Source organism: Boleophthalmus pectinirostris, unplaced genomic scaffold (genome assembly GCF_026225935.1).
Source record: "Boleophthalmus pectinirostris isolate CB_2022bp ecotype Guang Dong unplaced genomic scaffold, ASM2622593v1 HiC_scaffold_2, whole genome shotgun sequence".
Lineage (NCBI taxonomy): Eukaryota > Metazoa > Chordata > Actinopteri > Gobiiformes > Gobiidae > Boleophthalmus > Boleophthalmus pectinirostris.
Window position 1 is genome coordinate 19,266,272 of NW_026571152.1, and position 20,048 is coordinate 19,286,319.

General features: G+C 37.1%; 1 protein-coding gene across 1 annotated transcript in view; it reads right to left on the bottom strand.

Annotated features, from left to right (window-relative positions):
• cadps2 (Ca++-dependent secretion activator 2) overlaps nucleotides 1-20,048 on the bottom strand; it is a 249,958-nt gene that overhangs the window by 71,388 nt on the left and 158,522 nt on the right. Inside the window, 2 exon segments of the mRNA XM_055155697.1 lie at nucleotides 7,831-8,018; nucleotides 18,990-19,126. Of these exon segments, the coding sequence (XP_055011672.1) occupies nucleotides 7,831-8,018; nucleotides 18,990-19,126 (325 nt within the window).

Sequence of the window (20,048 nt, forward strand, 5' to 3'; positions counted from 1 at the left end):
ACACTACTTCCACAAAGCAACCACTCGACATTGCAAAGAAATATTATTGGAACAAAGTACTGCAAATTCTTTGGCAAAGTTCAAAAGGACCTATATATAAATACTTCAATAGTCGACTGCTATTCTACAGTAACGTTAAAGCTAAACTATACGAAGTGAACGCCAATTGAAGGAACACATAAGGTCTCCAATGTGTAAATTGTATCTTCAGATCCATCACTATTCAAGATTTAAAAGCCTAGTAGTACACAATCTTGGCTTCTTTTATACTTATAGCTTAAAATCGGTTTAAAAAAGCTATCTCTTGTTTCCTACTGACTTCCAACCAAGCTACCAAACCCTTCAGAATGACCTACGGAGTCAACCAATCTACCCGGATCAACTTGAGTTTATCAGTGAGGAAAAATAGTGGTTCGTTAATGCTTGCCAAGTATTCATTGCCTTCACATGAATAGGTACTCTGGCAAAAAAATCAGGTGCCAGCGCGCAGCCTTGACTCCTCCGCAGATGTGAAAGAGAAAAAGCAGGCTCTCCAAACGGCACTCGCGGTCACCGGAGGGCCACAGGAGGAGAGGTCACTTGTTAATGAGTTGTTTGTGGAAAAAAAAAAGGTTTTTACTGGTCAGTCTCGTGACCGCTAGTCTTTGAGTAGCAAAAACTCCAACTGCTCTGGTGAAGTTCCTGAGTCTATGAGTAGCGAGGGAATAGTCTGAACATAAGAGTGAGGAAATAATGAAAGGGAAGGTATTGTAGGCGTGAAGCGGGTTGTATAGGAGGCAACAGGTGACGTGGGTTTGAATGGAGAAATGGTAAAGACTTATTTACATGAAGTGCGTGTGTGCGTTTGCCACCACTCAAAGAAGAGGTCAACCTTATGTCTGGCTTCAGAACATGTACAGGTGACATATTCAAGATGGAGATAAAGTAGAACGAGGAGAGCTGGAAATGTTTGGAGAAACAGAAAAGAGGTGAAGAAAAATTAGGGAATAATAGCACTGTGATAAGATTTTTTTAAGTTGTGTCTTAATAGTGAAGGTAGGTAGTACTTAACTTTTTCTTTTTTTAAAGTAAGTACTTCTTTAAAAACTTTTTACTCTTAGATTTCATGCATCACACTTTTACTCCTACTCAAGTAAATATTTTGCCTTGTAATATGAGGCTGCAATTACTTGAGTAAATGATGTTAAATCCAGATAGTTACACTTATAATAATTACTCTTACTTGAGTAATAGTTACACCCAAAATATTTTTGACCAAGTACTGTTTGCTTGAGTAAAATAATTTTTATTTTAACTCTTACTTAGGTACCATTTATGGTTACTCTACCCACCTCTGATTACATAATAAAATTTTGTTACTGCTGTCAATTTCATTCTGCAGTAGGGGTCACATGTTGGTTGTATGATTTTGGGAGGTTCCAGCATGAAAATTTGTGAATCTGTGGTATAAAGTAAAGGGTTACCAGGCTTTACACATAATACAGTATTTTATTGTTTGCAGAGGTCATGTTACTTAAATAGTTGCTGAGTTTGTGATTTGAGGCCATTTAAACTGCATTTATATAGACATTCATCTTACAGATAAAAAAATCAATTAACAACACTAAACCGTACAGGGAAACTGCTTTGTTTTTCCAACTTTTATCACTGAGGAAACATGTTCTTTTCTCTGCTATTGACTGTACACGTTTAGGAGCATTTTTAAGTATTCAGAAAAGAATAAACCACTCCATTTGATGTTAGCACAACTTGTAATCCTCTTCTTTAAAGAGTGGTCAGTGCCCCTCCGCCCTGTGATCAACTCCTCCCAGAACATCTTTATAAGAATGAGTTAATCCAGGAGGACAGAGCCCAGTGAGGGGAGGGGCCCCACTGAGAGGCTTGTCCTGTTCAAGGGCCTCACTGCAGGGGCCAATGAATAATGTGGACTTTAAAGAGCAGATCAGTGCTGTGCGGGTCTATGGGCATTCTCAAGGCCGCTCTCTATAGATGATTTTAGATGTGAATATATGGCATTTTAATGTAGAGTAGGTAGCATAACATTATAATTGAAAAAAAGGGTAGATAGAAACTTTTCATTTTTGTTTAATTTGTATTACTTAGCAAAAAATATCAATGCTTTTAAATTAGTTTTTGTTTTAGTCAGAAAAAAATAAATAAATATACTGAAATTGACAAAATTAACTGGTTGAGTAATGCATGAATTGTTTTATTGGAACAGAAACGTAAAAACACAGATGGATTACATTAAACCATTCCAATGTAAATAAATGACTGTTGTAAATTTTGTTTTAATTCTGAAATTAATAATTATTATGTTATCATGATTTCATTATGAAATATTAAAATACTCATGGCCAGAGTGGACCATTTAGATTAGAATTTCTGCTATATGTCTGGCCACAAAATCACAATACCATAAATTCAAATTAATACAGAATATAGAATAAAAACACTACTGATTCTGCTTTTACACAGAACATACTATAATATTTGCCATCAAGGAATCTCTGTGCTTTCAAAGAATATGTGAGGGTGAGGTCAGTCATTGTTAAACCACAGTAAATTTGTTATAAAAAAATCAAGGTCATTCCACTCTGTCATAATGGTCAAAGTGCTCTTGTCTTTATGCATTTATGACAATAAAAACAGAGGCAAAGATGTTATGCTGTGCCTGAATGCTGTTATACTGCCTGGATAAATCATATCCATGGAGACAGGCAGGCACTAGAAAAGTTCCATAGTGCACCTTTAAATGCTTTATAAAGAAGCCTGTATGTCATCCCTGTTTGGTGGCATGTCCTTAAACTCTCATGTGGGACTCAGAGCTCGCAGCGGGAGGAGAGGCGACAGCTTGTCAGGGTTCAGACACATTGTTGCTGCTAAATGAAGCGAATGCACCGGAGCCAAGGCCTGTCAGTGAAGAAGAGGAGGAGAGGGAGGGGAAGAGAGGGAGGGAGGGGGAGAGGAGTTTGTGTGTTTGTGTTCAACCTGTATCAAGTGTAAACGATAAGTTAAGGATTTGCCTGTAGCACTTTGGGTCATGGTGGAGATGGCAGAGCGATGTGACAGGGGACCAGGTTGGACTGCCACTCAAGGTTAAGATACGCAGGAGGATGTCAGGAACGATCTGTTTAACCATTTAGAAAAGAGTACACAGAAGAAACTAAATGATTTCACATTACTGAAGGCAACTTTTTTTTTTTGCTAATTAAATGATTCTTGTTTCCCCCCTTTTCACTTTGCACAGTATGATTCTGGCTGTCTGCAATGAAAGATTACTGTCTGTGAGTAAAATAAATACTTTACTACATGGAGTCAGACATTCACTCAGACAAACTCTGTAGTCACATCTGACTGCACAGTAAGCATGTGTGTTGTCTTACAATTAAAAAATATACAACTTTGTATACGTGACATCCAACAATCTTATAAAATGAGAGAAAGGAGGAGTGAAGAGTGAAGACCAGACTGCATATTTATTTTCTACCTTAGGACTTATTGGACAGAGGTCATTTCAGGAACAACTGGAGGAGAAGAGTGGATGCAGACATCCAGCAAATTATGACAGCTGGGAATATTCGGAATCTTAATGTTACTTATTAAGTGAGAAATAATTTGGAAACTTGAAATTGTTGTTTTGACAACAACTATATAATAAAAATGACCATAAGTACTATTGCTGCAAATGCTGCAAAAAGAGCTGAAAATTAAATAAAACAAACTTGCAGTGTAAGCTTTTAAGGTGATATTCCTGCAATTCCATTGTCAATTTTATAGTTAATTCACATTTTGTATGATAATTGTATCTCAACCTAGACATTTACAGGCATATTTTTGATTCAGCTTGCCATAACATTGTAAAGATCTTTATCAAGATAATAAAAATAAATGATCACCACCACTATCCCTATATTTCTGCCAACATTTGATAATAAGCCATCCTTCTTCAGACCCTTTGCTCTGGCCCCGGGTGATACATAGTGTTGTAGGGGGAAGTAAAAGCCCCTGTCAGGTCCGATGCACATTGTGATGTAGACAGATGCAGAGGAGAGGGACCAGGCCTGACAGGTAATGCTCCTTTAACCTCAGCCATTCGAAAACAGAGTTATCACCTGTCACCCATGTCGAATACAGAGTGTCAAGGCCAGAGCTGCGGATCAAGGAGGAGCATGCAAGCAAACAGTTGTGGATGATATCTTAGACTACATAACATTAAAAATCTTTATTAAATGTAGTGAATACTGAATATAGAGAGATAAAGAACTGCTAGAATTTGAATCACCGATTGTATTAAACTGACTCTTGTGAGCTTTAAACCATGTTAGAATATTGTTACATCATCAAATACATACCTGTGTTACCTTCAAGTTTGTCTAAAATTTTAAGTTTGTGGCATTTTTAATTTTTGCATTTAAAATCTGTTCTGAATCGTATACATGTATAATTATCACTAAGACATATCGCAAATGTTTTCTATCTATTCTGTTTGTAATTTGTCAGTTGTTCATGCTATCATTACATTAGCTAATTTTTAATGGCTGACACTACATGCTTTCACAGTTAAAACAGATTTGACAATCAGATTCTATTTTAATTGTGTTTTCTTGTTTAAAAGTAAAGGTAAACTACTCTCATTTAATGTCATACTGAGAGAAAATCTAATTGCTCTGAGTGGCAATGAGCTCGACTGGTTGCGGCCCCTCCAGGTTCGGCCTACTCTTGTCTAAGGGTAGCACCACCTCTGGCTGTAAATTCAAATTATAGTTTTACACCAATCAAGAAGCAATTTGCCAAGAAGAGTTCTATTCAAAAGTTGAACACAAGTTACATGTAAAAAAAAACAACACGTAATTTAAACACTATTTCAACAACAACTGAGGGCAGTCATCTTTTTTATTAACAATTTCATTTATTAGTTTTTTATTTTATTTTATTGTGTACCTGTACTTTTGAGAAAAATCAGGATCATATTTTTTCAAACTATAAATATAATTTATACATGACTGAAAAGAGAGATTCTGTTTAATTTAAAGGACTCATATTACACAATTTTCTGATCTATGTTATAATGTTGTTTCCTCATCAAAAACAGACCTGGAGTTGTGTTTTGTTTTATTCACACAAGTTTGACTAATGATAAAGGATTACCCAGTACATCTTCATAGCTCAAAATGCTCTGTTCCACCTTATGATGTCATGTAGAGATAGTTCTCATGTTAACACCTTTAACCTTTAGTTCAGTAGAGATTGGCAATTATCCAAATGATTCTGCTGAAGGTAGATACAGTTTAAAAACACAGTGGGGCCCTTCCTGTATTACCACAAGACCTCACAAGGTGGAACAGTGTGTTTTCAGTTTGAGAAAAGAACTCAGCTGGAATATGCCATTTGTGTGTTAAACATGTGTGAATAAAACAAAACACAACTCCAGGTCTGAGAGAGATTAAATGAGAGTAGTTTACTTTTACTTTTAAACAAGAAAACACCATCAAAATAGAATCTGATTGTCAAATCTATTTTAACTGTGAAAGCATGCAGTGTCAGCCACTAAAACGTACTTAATATAATGATAGCATGAGTAACTGACAAACTGCAAACAGAAGGGATAGAAAATATTACCCATATGTATTAGTGAAAGTGAAAAAAGTGAAAGAAAAAGAGAATTTTAATGATATTTTTAATGATAATTTTACAGTTGTTTGTAAATGGACCTTAGAGGTTTTTTTTTTAAAGGAACCCCTGAGGGTTTTATAGCTGTTTAAGAAATATGACAATTTTAACAAGGTCTCAACACTAACTCTGTTTAGGAATTCACAAATATCAACTATCACTAAATAAACACCTTCAAATGTTAGTCGAGCATCATTCTTGGTTTTCTCTAGGGAAAAGTCAACTCTGCTTTTTTTTTTTTTTGTGCCTACCAGCCAAACGCTCCAAGTCCGCCACCCACTCCCCTGCTCCAACAACACTGAATGCGCATCAATTATTCAAATTACAGCTCCAACTGTCAAAAAGCCAATTGCGGTAATTTCCCCCGATTTATAAGCACGATTAAGTGGAGAGGCTGATCGTTATGTTTTCTAATTGACTAAATGAGAGCACAAAGAGTGGAGGCACAGACTGAGATCAGGAGTGAGTCCAGGAGAGACACAGGGGAGGAAGAGGAAACAAAGATGGCAGTGGCAACAAGTGGCCACTGCTGCTCAAACAGAACCTCTATAAGTCACTGTTTCATCATAGCTGGAAGTTTAGACTCATGTGCTTTTTACTGTCATAGATCTGTATTTAAAATGTACTTTTTTACAATACTGATCTAAAACAACTTAAAGCTTCTATATTACCCAATTAACTCTTGTGAACTTTAAGGCATTATAATGTCCTTACCTCCTCAAAAATATACCTGGAGTTGGGTCTTGTTTGATTCACACATGTTTAAGTACTCCTTTATTATTAATCTGTCTGCATCTCCAAAGCACAAAATGCTCTGTCTACCTTGTAAAATCATGAAGCGTTCGTTTTCAAGTTAACACCTTCTGTTTTTTTCAGTAGAGAGAGACAATTCCAGAGCTGAAATTATCCAAATCATTTTAGTGAAGGTGTATGGAGTTTAAACACAGTAGAGCACTTCCTATATTACAACATGACATCACAAGTGTTTTTTGTTTGAGAGAAGAACTCAGCCTAAATATGTAGAGTTTGTGGGTTAAACACATGTGAATGAAATAAAACACAAATAGATCAATATGGACACTTTAAAGCCACTGTAACCGTTTTTTAATGTTTTGTAAAGCGTAGAACAACTAGCATGCTAACACACACTTCCACATGGTGTTTAATAATAAAAATGGGTCCATTTACTTTTGCTATTCTAAAGTGCAGAAATGATTCTCTGCTGCTGGCCCCACATTGTCATTGTGACATTTCACTGTAGCGAGCAGTGGATTCTTTGAAAACTGTCAGAGGAACCACAAGAGCAGAGCTGTGAACAAGGACATGAAAGATGCAAGTGGACATTTTCTAAGAGCTCAGACCTACAGGACTACTCGTAAGCTTATGTGAAGCATAAAAAACATAACATAGTTTAAACTCAATTGTGCATTATCTGTCTCCTTTCCAGGTAGAATTTATAGGAGAGCATTGTGTGAAATGGAGTGACGAATATGGAGAGACATTCAGTGAATAACCAAAGCCACCATGCATCAATGCAGTGTGTTATGTTCACTGATCACTAATCACAAAGCCACCATGCAGCACGTTATGCCCCCATTTTATAAAGAATATAAAATGATAATGTTGTGTGCCAGTACTTGTACATGTTACAATTTAATTTGGATGTACAGCGGACAGGCCTTACAAAAAGGTGTTTTCTTACAAAGAAAATCTAAGTTGTACCTAAAGTTTAGATTGTCAGCTTGAGCCTGACTGAATAAAAAAAAAAAAATTAAATCTTATTCCATAAATCCTTGAAGTATTGGGGCGATGTGGACTCATACAGGGCTCAGTGTCTCCTAGGCTAATGAAGTACATTTACATGGCTAATATTATCCTCACTACAAGTACAAGTTCAATCTACACAATTACCTGAAGAAAATGCACTGAGCAATGTGAATATTTTTGATTAGTTAATTTTTACCTCTGAATAAAAAGAAGAAAAGAGTGAGGAAGTAAAAAACTACAGGGTTACCAAACTATTATGTACATTGATTGTGATTATGGTTATGAATATGAACTATTCTAAACTATCTGTACTATCTAAGGAATTTATAGTTATATTATGATGTGATAAGCTCCTCTTAGTTCCACTTACTTCCTGCGCCTGATCAGTACCTGTTTCCGTGCACATGGGAGGCGCAGAAGGCGTAGCTGTAGTGGAGCAGCGTGGGGTCCACCAGGGAGCTGTTCTCAGAGTAGTCCATCAGGTCTTTGAGGTAACTCAGGTGTCTGTGGCAGCCCCTCACCCCATACCGTGCGCAGTACTCATCCAGGACGAACACCTGACCGGGACTGAACCAGCCCTGAGCGCACACACAAACACACACACAGACACACACAAACACACACACAGACACACACAAACACACACAGACACACACAAACACACACAGACACACACACACAGGGAAACAAGGACAGAGAAATCATTAGGTTCATGTGGCATCATAACATTCAACACCGATTTTAAACTGAGGTGGAGGTCAGAATTTCACAGTAAAAATAACTTTTTGAGAGTGAAACTGCTGAGGTTTTGATCTGGTTTATGGTTAATATGTATAATTCCTGGGTGTAAAAACAAAATGTAACAAACAAATGGTGATGAAACAAAAACTGTAACAAAGGTTAATGTCTTTTCTCTCATACATGAACTAAATGGAATTCTTCATTCACTATTTAAAAGTGGCAGCATTTTTGAGTCACAGACACACAGATGTTGTCAGCTGAAGGAACTGTAAACCATAGATTTTAATATAGCAAGTTTGTGGACCAAGTACCTGACAGAAAATTAGGTTTAAATATATGAATTTTCAGTAAGATATTTAAACTGTGGATCTCCAATAGTTATTTTGGCCTCTGCTCGGCATCCAAATATATGACTTTTGACAAACCATTAGTTTTAATTAAGATTTAGTAAGAATTAAGAGCCGTGCATTGTGTGGTTTTAAAAAGGTGTTACTCTCTGAAGTGTAGTTTAAACTTTTTACTGACATTTAACTATAAATAAAGCAAAACATATACTGCTTATTATTGTCTTGGAGTCCAAGTGCACATTTTCTGAAAGCTAACTTAACAAGCCAGATATTTAGATCCAAACTAACATGAAAAATTCTCTAGACCTTTGCCACAGATTTAATGAAGGCCACAATCATTTTGGTCTTTAATTACTTTCCCAACTTCAAATCTCACTTTTCTTTAAAAAAAAAAACAACAACAACTATATAATATAGCAACAAAAAATGTCAAAAAGCCAGCTGGTCCAAGGATCACGTGTTAAAACTGTGGCCAGCCACAAAATCACAGAGGGCCTGGAGATGTGTTTTGAGAAATAAAATGGCAGATAAAGTCTCACATCTGCCGCACCTTTTTCTCCTCTGAGCCAACAAAAAGTGGTGTTACCTTCTTACAATTATCCAGAGGTCTGCAGAGGTTAACTATTCTCAAGCAGCTGGAGGCGAGGAGAGGAAAAATACACAGAGAAATGTAAAGGTGTGGAGCGAGCGAACGCCTTCATCATTAGCTCACTCGTCCTGGGTGTAATCACTAAATTAAGCGTGAAACTTGCAACACTAATTAAGATTCCTGGTGGAACGCACATTAGCAAATTAGCACCTCCACAGAGCCGGTGACACGCAGAAGGTGACTTTACCTCCGCTGCACTGACTGGTTTCGCACTGATCACTGGGTAAAGTAAAGGATGGAGCAAGTTTTTTTTTTTTTTTTTTTTGGAAAAGTCAAGTTCTGCAGAAGATTCAACTTTTGAACAGGACTCGATTCAAATTTCAAACTCGATTTCGATAATAAGGGAGAGACTTGATACTGATTCTGATACCATGATGATAATAAAACACTAGAACATCCTACTCAACCTACTTCAACCTACTTCATTTATATTACTATGTAGCCCTATAACCTTGTAATCCCTCCATCATCCAGGTAGACTCCATAGTGGTCCATGGGTGTACACCAGTCTATGTGGTTTTATACTTACTCTAATACTGCTCAAGCTCATTCTAAAGCTATTCAGGAAAGTTTCATTTCTATCCTGTGAATGTGACTTTTTTAGTATTGACACCTGCTCAAATGAATGTCTAATTTCAGTAGTTTTAGTATCAATTAGTATGGATGCACCGATCCAACTTTTTTAGTTGCAATACCGATTTGGCCTTAAGTGTCTGCCCAAGTGGCACCTATTTCCTTAAACAACTTAAAACACAAGAGATCCAAATGCGTTATATAACTGTTATTATCTTTCACATAAACTACAGACCGGCTTCATATGAATAAAAGTTTAAACATTATGAGACATTCTAGACCAAAATCAGCCTGTGTATAGTCTCATTACATTCAATTAAAGGCCCAATCACAATATCGACTTAAGAAATATTAAGATATTATGGAAGCGATACCCAACCCAGCGAGTTTTTCAGTATTGGCACAGATATACCAGTATCAGTATCGGTGCATCCCTGTTGATTAGTATCTGGCTTTCTTGGTATTGTAATCAGTATTGAGTCTATTGTAATTGGTATGGGCTTTTTGAGCACAGCCTTGTTCAAATTAATCCATAATCCATAATCCTTAATTCTAGTTTCAATACTAGTACCAGTATCGATTAATGGAATGCACCAATTTCACTTTTTCAGTACCGATACTATAGCTTTGAGTATCTGCTGATACCCGATAACAACTGATACCAGTACAGAGACTGAAAACAGCATTTATTTCCTTTATACAAAAATAAGACAAAACTGATCTGTATAAATGATTTGTATAAATGCAAATAAAAAAATTGGAGAGACTTTGTGGGACGAGTACGACAAGTAAATAGTCTTATTAAATCAGTTTATATGTCCAACTAGGTTATTTACTGAACCGATATTTGGAAATTGATATCTAATGCCAGTATCAGATCAGTGCATCCCTATCGATTAGTATCTGATTTTTGTTGTATCGGAATCTTTATTGAGTCTCTTCGTCAGTATCAGTGTCACGATAAAAGGAAACAGCACTGAACCCATTTCTGTCTGTATCTTGCTCACAGTCCTCAGATCATTTCTCTTGTCAGTGCTAGTTCTTATAGAGTTCTCTGGAGCGCGGAGCCTCTTTGGTGAGGGCCTTCTGAGCGCAGCCTCCTCTTCCTCGGCTGTGTCCTTCATGCGCGCTCCTCCTCATCGCCGTCTGTGCGTCACGTCTATTAATATCTCACCGAAGGGGCTGCAGACAGGCGCGAAGTGACAAGATGTTCCTCCACCACAAACAGATGGCTAACTCCAGTCTTGGCGCTGACCGCTCAATTAGCAGCTAACGAGCCGACTGCTTCGCTAGCTCTTGTCAGTCTCCGCTTGCCGTCTCCCACCGAGCGGCGCCGCGACCCAGGGACAGTGAACGCGTCGCGGTGACCCGGGGAAAGTGATCGCAGCGTGGGGCCAACAGGCTTTGAGAAGAATCACCTGACTCCAAATCACAACACTGTTTTTTTTCTTTTTCGTGTTTTTTTTTTTTTTTTAAATCAACATTTTTTTGGCCCAAAGTACAAATTGACCTCGACCATCTGAGAGGGTTTACACGGCACACTGAGCTTCCAGAAAATTAAGCAGCAAATATGTTGTTTATAATTTTCAACTAAAATGAAAAATATACAGTAAGCCTTTTCTGCTCTCGACAAATGCTTTCTGTCGGATAATTATTTCACAAGGACTCACTTGACAAGAAGCATAAGTTTGAGATGCTTCAATAGTTTTCTTGCAGAGGCAGGCTTTTCACGGGCGAGAATTCAAGCAATGTTTTTAGTTAGTTTAATGATAGCCACAAACAAAGAAAGACAAGAGACATACAAACGTCCAGGAGGGAGAAAAGTATAGTCTGCACAATTAATCAAAATCAAATAGAAATTGCAATTTGAATGACGCAATTAGCAAATCGCAAAATGAAGTTGAAGTACCATCAATTCCTCCACAAACAACAAAATATCCTGTCATATTCTGCATAAAAAACTGCTAATACTGTAGTTTAGATCTGTACAAATATGCTCTGAAATGTGATTATCAGTTTATGTTTAATTTTCCCCCCTCAATTCTGGACTTCTTTAAAATGTGAACTTTGAACAGAATCTTATTAGTAAAACATAAATTGCAAATCTAATCACAATAGCACAGGAGGATATAGAACACATGTTAATGTCAATTTATTATTCTCACAACAACAACTACTACTACCTTCTAATTAACTAATTAACTTTTCCTACTATTAACTACTGCTACTGCGACTACTATAATTAACTAATACTACTACCACAATTTTCTACAAACTACTAACACTACCAGCTACTACTAACTACTTAATATTAACTACTAACTACTACTACTACTAAGTGCTTTTACCTAGGCCTACTAACTCCGACTACCAATAACATTACTCCAGTCCAGTCGGATCCGACTGTCAGACCATGTGAGGTCTACTGTGGTTTGCATGTTTTACCTGTGTCAAACATACTTTTGGTTCTAACATAGGTTCACTCCATTTCCCCCTTCCCAAAAGTAAATAAATGCATAGTAGGGTTGATTATGGGATCATGTAAAATAATTGTGTAGAAAAACTAAACCTAGTATTGCAAAATTATACATTAAAAAAGGTATTATTAAAGCCATAGAATGTAACTTTTTACTTATACTAGACTGAAATAAAAGCTTTTTGTCATTATTGATATTTATTGCAGTGAAAAGCATATGTTCTTACTGTGGGCTGGCTCCACAGACCTGACTCTTATTTGGCCTAGAAGAGGGCTTCCCCCTCCTTGTTTTCATGGAAATGTTGCTCCTTTTGTTATAATATTCCACAGTATGGCATAAAACTTATCCATCTCCATGAAAAATGTTCCGAAGTATGGTTTTAACTTTCTATTTTCATGAAATCGTGCTGTTGACTTTACACCTTCAGAAAGTTACATACTATCGCTTTAATAATTCAACCTGACAAATGACAGAATTACAAAAACATTAAAAGCATTAGTCAGTTATTATTTAAAATGAAACCCATTTATACAAAGTTATTTATGGTTTTATTCACAGCAAAAAGTAATTAACCTACTCATATCTGTAAAGATCTAAATTCAATCACGGTATGTAAATAAAGTTACTCAATAAAACACGTCAAATTCCTGTGAACTGCCATCTCTGTAGACAACTATTAATGCTATGCTTCAACATCAAAATGCACAACTCTTGTTCCTTTATGTGAACAGTTTTCAGCCTTTTCACGTCAAACATCATTTTTTATTTTGAAATGGAAAAAAGTCTCGCTTTTCAAAAGTCTCTCGTGGCAGATTTCTGATGGTGGAATGATGTGTTCTTTTGTCGGTAAGTTCAAACAATCACCGCATTAATCAAACAGAGATGACAAACAACGCAATTATTTATGTTTGCATCTCTCAGCAGAGGTCGGCGCTCTACTTTCTCTTCTTCTTCTGCTTAATTCCTGGACGGCTAATTAAAGCAGTCAGTTAGCGTAGCTGCAGGTTTCTGAGTTGTCGTGTGGATGCATACGTGGAGGTAATTATGTCGGAATGGCGGAGCGCGGACGCAAGTTAATTTGAGAAACGGGAGACAGGTCTGACTGGAGGAGGAGCAGCTGTGTCCTTCAACAACAAAAGATGGAAAAAGTAGGTGAAAAAACAGACAATTTACAGAGAAATTATGTTATCGCTAATCACTTGGAATGTTCTATAGAATGATGTTAAAGTCCTGTATTACACAGAATTGATTCTTTAAGCCATGTTATAATGTCGTTTCTCTCTTAAAAACATGCATGTTACATTAACACATGTTTGAGAATCCTTTATTATTAGTCTGTCTTCACCATCAAACCTCAAAATACTGTGTTCCACACTGTGATGACATGTAGTGGTAGTTTTCTGTACCTTTTATCTTTAGTTCAGTAGAGACTGACAATTTCAGGTCTGAAATCATTCAAATGATTCTGGTGAAGGTGCATGGAGTTTAAAAACACAGTGGAGTGATTGAAACAAAACACAACTCCAGGTATGTTTTTGATAATTAAACAACATTATAACACAGATCACAAAATCATAAGTGGGCTATAAAGGGTCCAGTGTAATATGGGACGCATGACAAGTTAGACTACACAACTGACTACATTGTAAATAACATAATTATAATTAAGATTAGATATATATTTTTTTTAGTTTATAATTTTACTTCCCGGTTGGACATGTGCAGCAAATGTGACATACATAGTGGTAATTCAACAACTCTTACCTTGAACAACCCTGCTGTAAAAGGCCAAAACTCACTTAATTTACACTATGGTTATTATTTGATGACTAAACACTTGACAACACTATTATTTTGTAAAATAAATGTTTAAGCTGTTCTTGCTTCTAAATTCCCCTTACATTTTGGATGAAATGTCCAGTGCTGGTGACATAAACAGAGGTATTATGTTTTGGAACTCGGAGCTACTTTCTCAACTTTTTTTTGCCAAAAACTGCCATTTAACTGATAAAACTTTGATAAATATTTACTAGGTACTGTCCAACCAGTGTTTGAGGATTTAAAACACCAGTAATAACTTGAATATTTATACTATGGAACATTTCAGGCAAAGCAAAACAAGCAGCCAAAACAAGTGGACACTTCAAAGTTGCCAAGTGAACCTTTAACCTATACTGCCCCTAACTGGATGTGAGTGTGTAGGGCTTATCAGCTTTGGTAATTAATGACCACAAACCTATAAATAAAAATATCTTTCATAAACTTTATAAACTGCTATATTAATAACAAAAAGCATTTGAAATTTTCAATGTGTTTTGGACTGAAAATAACCTCATAAGCATTAGTTATCATATAGCTGGTTTGCCTTCATTGTGACTTAAAACTCTTAATATCTGAATATTTTGGGAAGTTTAAATGAAAAAAAAAAAAAAGTATGGGAAATTTACTTCTATAATATTGACCAATATAGCCAACTAGTGGCCTTTGATTGTTGAGCGCCATAGCTGGCATAGATTTGAGATAATCAACCCACAACAGTGACAATATAAATAAAAAATATACATATGACAGAATTATATTACATTATAAAATTTTGTCTGATGCTATTTAGTTTTGTTTTTGTAAAGTGTTTCAGTACGGCAACCCCCACTTGTTAACTTTAGATTGAACACAAGTGTACACCTAAAAGAACTAAAACGGTTAACGTACTAAAGGCATAGATGTTATTGTGGTGCTGAATTCACAAAAGGTTAGTCTCCTACAGATACATGAAGTGATCAACTATAACACAGATTTTCCCCTTATTTCTGGCCGTCCCGCAGAAGTGGGTCAGAGGCGCGTCGTAGCCTGGTGTGGATTAGCCAAACGCAGAAGTATAAATATTGGTTGTCAAACGTTGTCCAGTCGAGTGCACATACAGCATGATCTCATGACCTCTTTGCATTCGCTTCATTACATTCCTGTTTAAGGAGAGAGAGGGAGGGGAGGGGGTCCTGGGATGATGACAGCCTGCCACTGATCGAACTTCAACTCATGCTGAAGTTGACCACTACAGCTGGCCCTATTGATCAGGCCGCTCATTGTTACCAGTTTGTGAGATGTGCATTTCTGACAAGGAACAGCGCCCTGGCTTGCTATCTTTTTGTTGTTGATAATGGAGTCGAAAAAGTCAATTCAGAAGCTGGAAAATACATAGAAAACACTCAATACACAGATACTGAACTAGATCTAGGTAGACAAATAGCAATCACTTTTCACATGAGCCAGTGCTCTAGTTCAAATTCCTGGTACACATACAGTCGGCCTTTTGTTGATCATGCCATACATAACTTGTTTCTTACATGAGTACATTATATAAATCACATATTCAGAAAAAGTATGAAACATTGCTTGGTTGCAAGACAGTGTAATATGTACTTTGTCCAGAAGTGGTCCATTGTAGAGAAGGTTTCAGTGGTAGTCATTAGTACTTTTTGTAATCAAGACATTTCAGCTCCTATCCAAAAGCCATTTTTGAATTTCCTTTGGAATCAATCCATCTATCCATCTGTTCATCTATCTATTTTCATTTGATGGTACTGGTTTGAGACAGGACTTGTCCAAATCAAGTGTATAAATCCCAGTGTCTCAAACCAGTACTATCAATTGGAAATGGCTTCTGGATGGGAGCTGAAATGTCTTGATACAAGTCCAGATGACTACCACTGAAGCCATCTCTAAATATTTGGGCTGAGCATAATGCACAGGTATTGCACAGCTGATTCACTTCATTCTCTGTACTATATAGTTCAATAGTTTTATTAAAGTGTATAGTAAAAACAATAGATGTAAAAGTTAAAAAGCCTCAGCTTCTGCTGACTAAAACCAAAAAGTTTTCCATCCAGTAGAATAATTTGAAGAAACAACAATTGGAAACTCTCTTAACTAGTCAAGAAAAAAAGGTGAGACATTTTCCATTCTGTAGCGAGTTCAAAGTTGAATATTAAAAATGATGTCTAAAGTTATAGGTCCTGTATTATGCTAAATAGATTCTTGTGAGCTTTAAAACATATTATAATGTTTCTACCTCATCAAAAACATACAGGGGGTTGTGTTTTGTTTCATTCACACATGTCTGAGTAAACCTTTTATTAGTCTAGAACAGAGCTCAAAATGTTCGGTTCTACCTTGCATGGTCATGAAACAAAACACAACTCCAGGTAGGTTTTTGATGAGGAAACAGCATTATAAAACGGATAAGAAAATAGAGTGCTATAGGCCCTTTAAGCATATTTAAAAGACCACACAATATTAACTAATCACTTTTGTTAATGTGGGGTTCATCTATGTGGGGTGCTATGTCATGAATCCTAAGCACTTCTCAACAGATGTCCCCCACTTGGAGACGGAGGCCCTTTCTCCAGACGTGTGGTTAAAAAGGGGGCTCAGGTTGAAGCACAAAGCCCACCAAAAGGCCTCGACAATGGGCCACGGGGACAGGGGCGTGGGGGGCGCTGAATGGAGCGGTCTAATTGCAGAGTTGGATGGAGAGACAGGTAGGAGAAGAAAGACCCACAGATGTCACTCCAACAACATCTCAGGAGCATCACGTTTCACATTTAAAGGCTACACCTCCAGACGGTTTAGAACAAACAGGGATTTTAATGGTCATTTTTTTCATAAACCAGATATTGAACGTTAAATGCTCTTCAAAGGTGTCCTTGGTGACGGATCTGTCACCTGTTTTGTTTACACAGAGATGTTATGGCTTTGTTTGGAATATTCTACTGTATGGCGTGTTTATTGTTATAGTAAAAATGCATAGAAAAACATGCAGTTTCACAATGATCATAGGTCGTTTCTCAGCGACCTATGACCTAAGACCTGTAACTTGGCCTGGTTGTTTTCCCTTTACTGTTTACTAATCACTAGACGCACAAGTTGGGTCTTGTTGAAAAATATCAATATCATCACCACCTAGTGCCTCCGCTCAATTTCATTTCTCTCCAGCGACTAGGTCAGGAATCAGAATACACTAGACGGTTCGCAAAAACCCCGGAAGTGCGAGTTTGGACGCCAGCCAATCAGTGAAGAGCCATACATGCTGTGTTGGCAACGTTTCCCGAGATCAAGGATTTAAAGCCGGAACAAAGAGAATGTTCGGTGAATTTTATCAAAGAGAAAGACATTATTGCCCTTCTTTCTACGGGATTTGGGAAAAGCTTAATACCTGATAGCCAAGTTAGCGATGCATTACATACATAGTAGCAATTGGTTAAATAAAAAAAGTACCCGCCTACTGTCGAGTTAACAAATTCTAACACTGGTTAGAAGTCAGACGGTTTCTACAAAGTGAAACCGGCTGATGAATCAGGCTAGAAGCGTATATCCCAGAGTCTAAAAAAATATTTGCAAGTAAGGTAATATATGCACACTTTTCCAAGCACTGAGGCACAATACACAAATTACATAAACATGCATAAAATGGGGGCCATTAAACTATTATAACTGTCAAAAGCTCAGAGAAGTTTATTTGACATATTGTGTTTATGTATGGATTAAAAAATATATATTAACACATAGCAGTCCTCTTTCCTCATATTACATTCAGCTTTTTCTCTTGTATTTTCTCCACTGGCCATATTTAACACTTCTATGCTTGCTGTCAATAAAAGGCCAATCTGAGAATTAAAAACCTGTGGGCACTCCTGAATCAAACCCACATATTTGATCTGGAGTGGTGAATCGATGTTGTAACCCAAAAAGCATGCATGTCTGCCCCTCCCAGTCCACTTGAGCCTGCCCCCCTCTCTTGTTTTCCATTGAACTGTCCCAGCAGTGGTCTGTGTGGGTCATGTTTCTATTTGGAAAGTATTGATTAAGAGTGTTTATCCCCTCAATCAGTGTGAGACAGCCCCCAGGCTCCCAGCAGACTTTAACCAGGCTGCCTTCAGACACACTCATCCAGCCCCGGCATGGCTCGCGAAGGGAAATAACAACTTTTGTATAGTTCAAAAATACACACAGACACAGAAAAAGTAGCTGATATAGGTGGACTAACTTAAAGGGGCTGTACACAAATTTTTGAATAAATTAAAGCTTTGTCTTGCAAGAGCATTGATATATTGTAAAAGCAGCTGTGTGCCGTCTGCATCTTTTTATCACCAGCAAAAAAGAAGAAAGGTTAGTTGTTTTGAGCATTACCCTGATGTTGAAACTTTGCTCTGATCTCAAAGCTGTGAAAAACTCATTGCACTGAATAAATAATGGTTCTGTGTATGTGTTATTAAAGAGATGGAGGAGTCTGGACCTGTGCAAACCATCACCACCATCTTACTGGACAACTGAAGACTCTGACGTCTCTTACTAATTACATACCACGGCCAAACTATTATAAAGTAAAGTTTATTAGATGTATAATATAGACTGTATATATAAGTGGACATAGTTAACTGTCCTTTCAAAACAGGAAGTGAGCACGGGGGCACTTCTGGCTCCATTGGATCCAGTTCACTTTACATTGAAAAACTCATCCCTCTCTCTGTAACTGTTGCAGTGAGCCTTGTCATTTTGGTATTAAAATGTTTGCATCATGTTTGCTCTACATGATCCTAGTGTTTTATTTCACAATTTTGTTCAAAAATAAATTCCTATTCCTCATATGGCTCCAAATTCGCTCCTATAACTGCTAGCCTTGTGAGCTTCATTTGACTGGAGAGGAACGTTACACTCCCTTAGTTCATGTCTTTATATTAGTCTATGATGTATAAAGTGTTGACATACCAGACAGGAGAAGGAGTCATTCATCCTGTGCTGAAGTGTGTGCTTCTGTAAGATGGTAAACAGCGCAGCGTGGTCGAAGCGGGACGGAGGAGCTGAGATGAGGCCCTCTACTCCCTGGCGCTGGGAAGGGTCCAAACCTGACAAAAAGTAGTAATAAAATATGAAGAATAAAGGTGATTAACTAATACAGTTAAAGGTCCACTATGTAACTATGTAAGCGGATGGTATGCCACTCGCTTGTCTCCATGATAATCTTATTGCATTTGAACCAGACCATAGAGGGTGAAAATCCTCTGTCCAACTTTTAGATGATCCAACCACAGCTGCTAATTTGTATAACGTGTCCCTTAAATGCGGAAGATACCTCCTCTCCAAAATTCTCATATCATTCAGAACAAAATAAATAACTTCTTTTGAGATAAGTAATAGTTCTGTGCTTCAATTCTTGATTCTGTAAAAATCTGTGCTGTTTCTCAGTCCTTTATGTTGTTTTTTTCACACCCTTTTTACATGTTAACAGCCACGTTTTGACGTGAACGGACCATGCATCTCTGACTGGTTAATCTACCTGTCAATCGCGCCTTCTAAAATCAGGAAGACCAGATATAGCTCCTGATCCACTCGTCTTTGCAAAGTTTTCTAAAATCGTGTGGTTCTGGCTGGTCAAGAAACTTAAACTTATTTTTCTCCATTGAGACAAGCAGGTGACACAAACCAGGGCAAGTTACAGGTCAGATCTGTGAGAACAGTAAGAAAGCATGTTCTTCAAAATATTTTTGAACATTAATAAGGCCCGATTTAATGCATACAGGCAAAACATTTCCACATTTCCACAGAGACAAGCAGGTGGCGTATTCCCCTGCAGAAAACTTACATAGTGCATCTTTAATCATCTACTATGGAAACATATTCTGATGCAGTTTAATATGTACAGATGCATGCATTCAAAATTTGTCTATTATCTTGATATTCAATCCCTAACACTAGTGGATTTCAACAGGTATTTTGAACCTAATATTGTAACATGGTTTGTTTGTTTTTCTTCTAAACTTTACTATC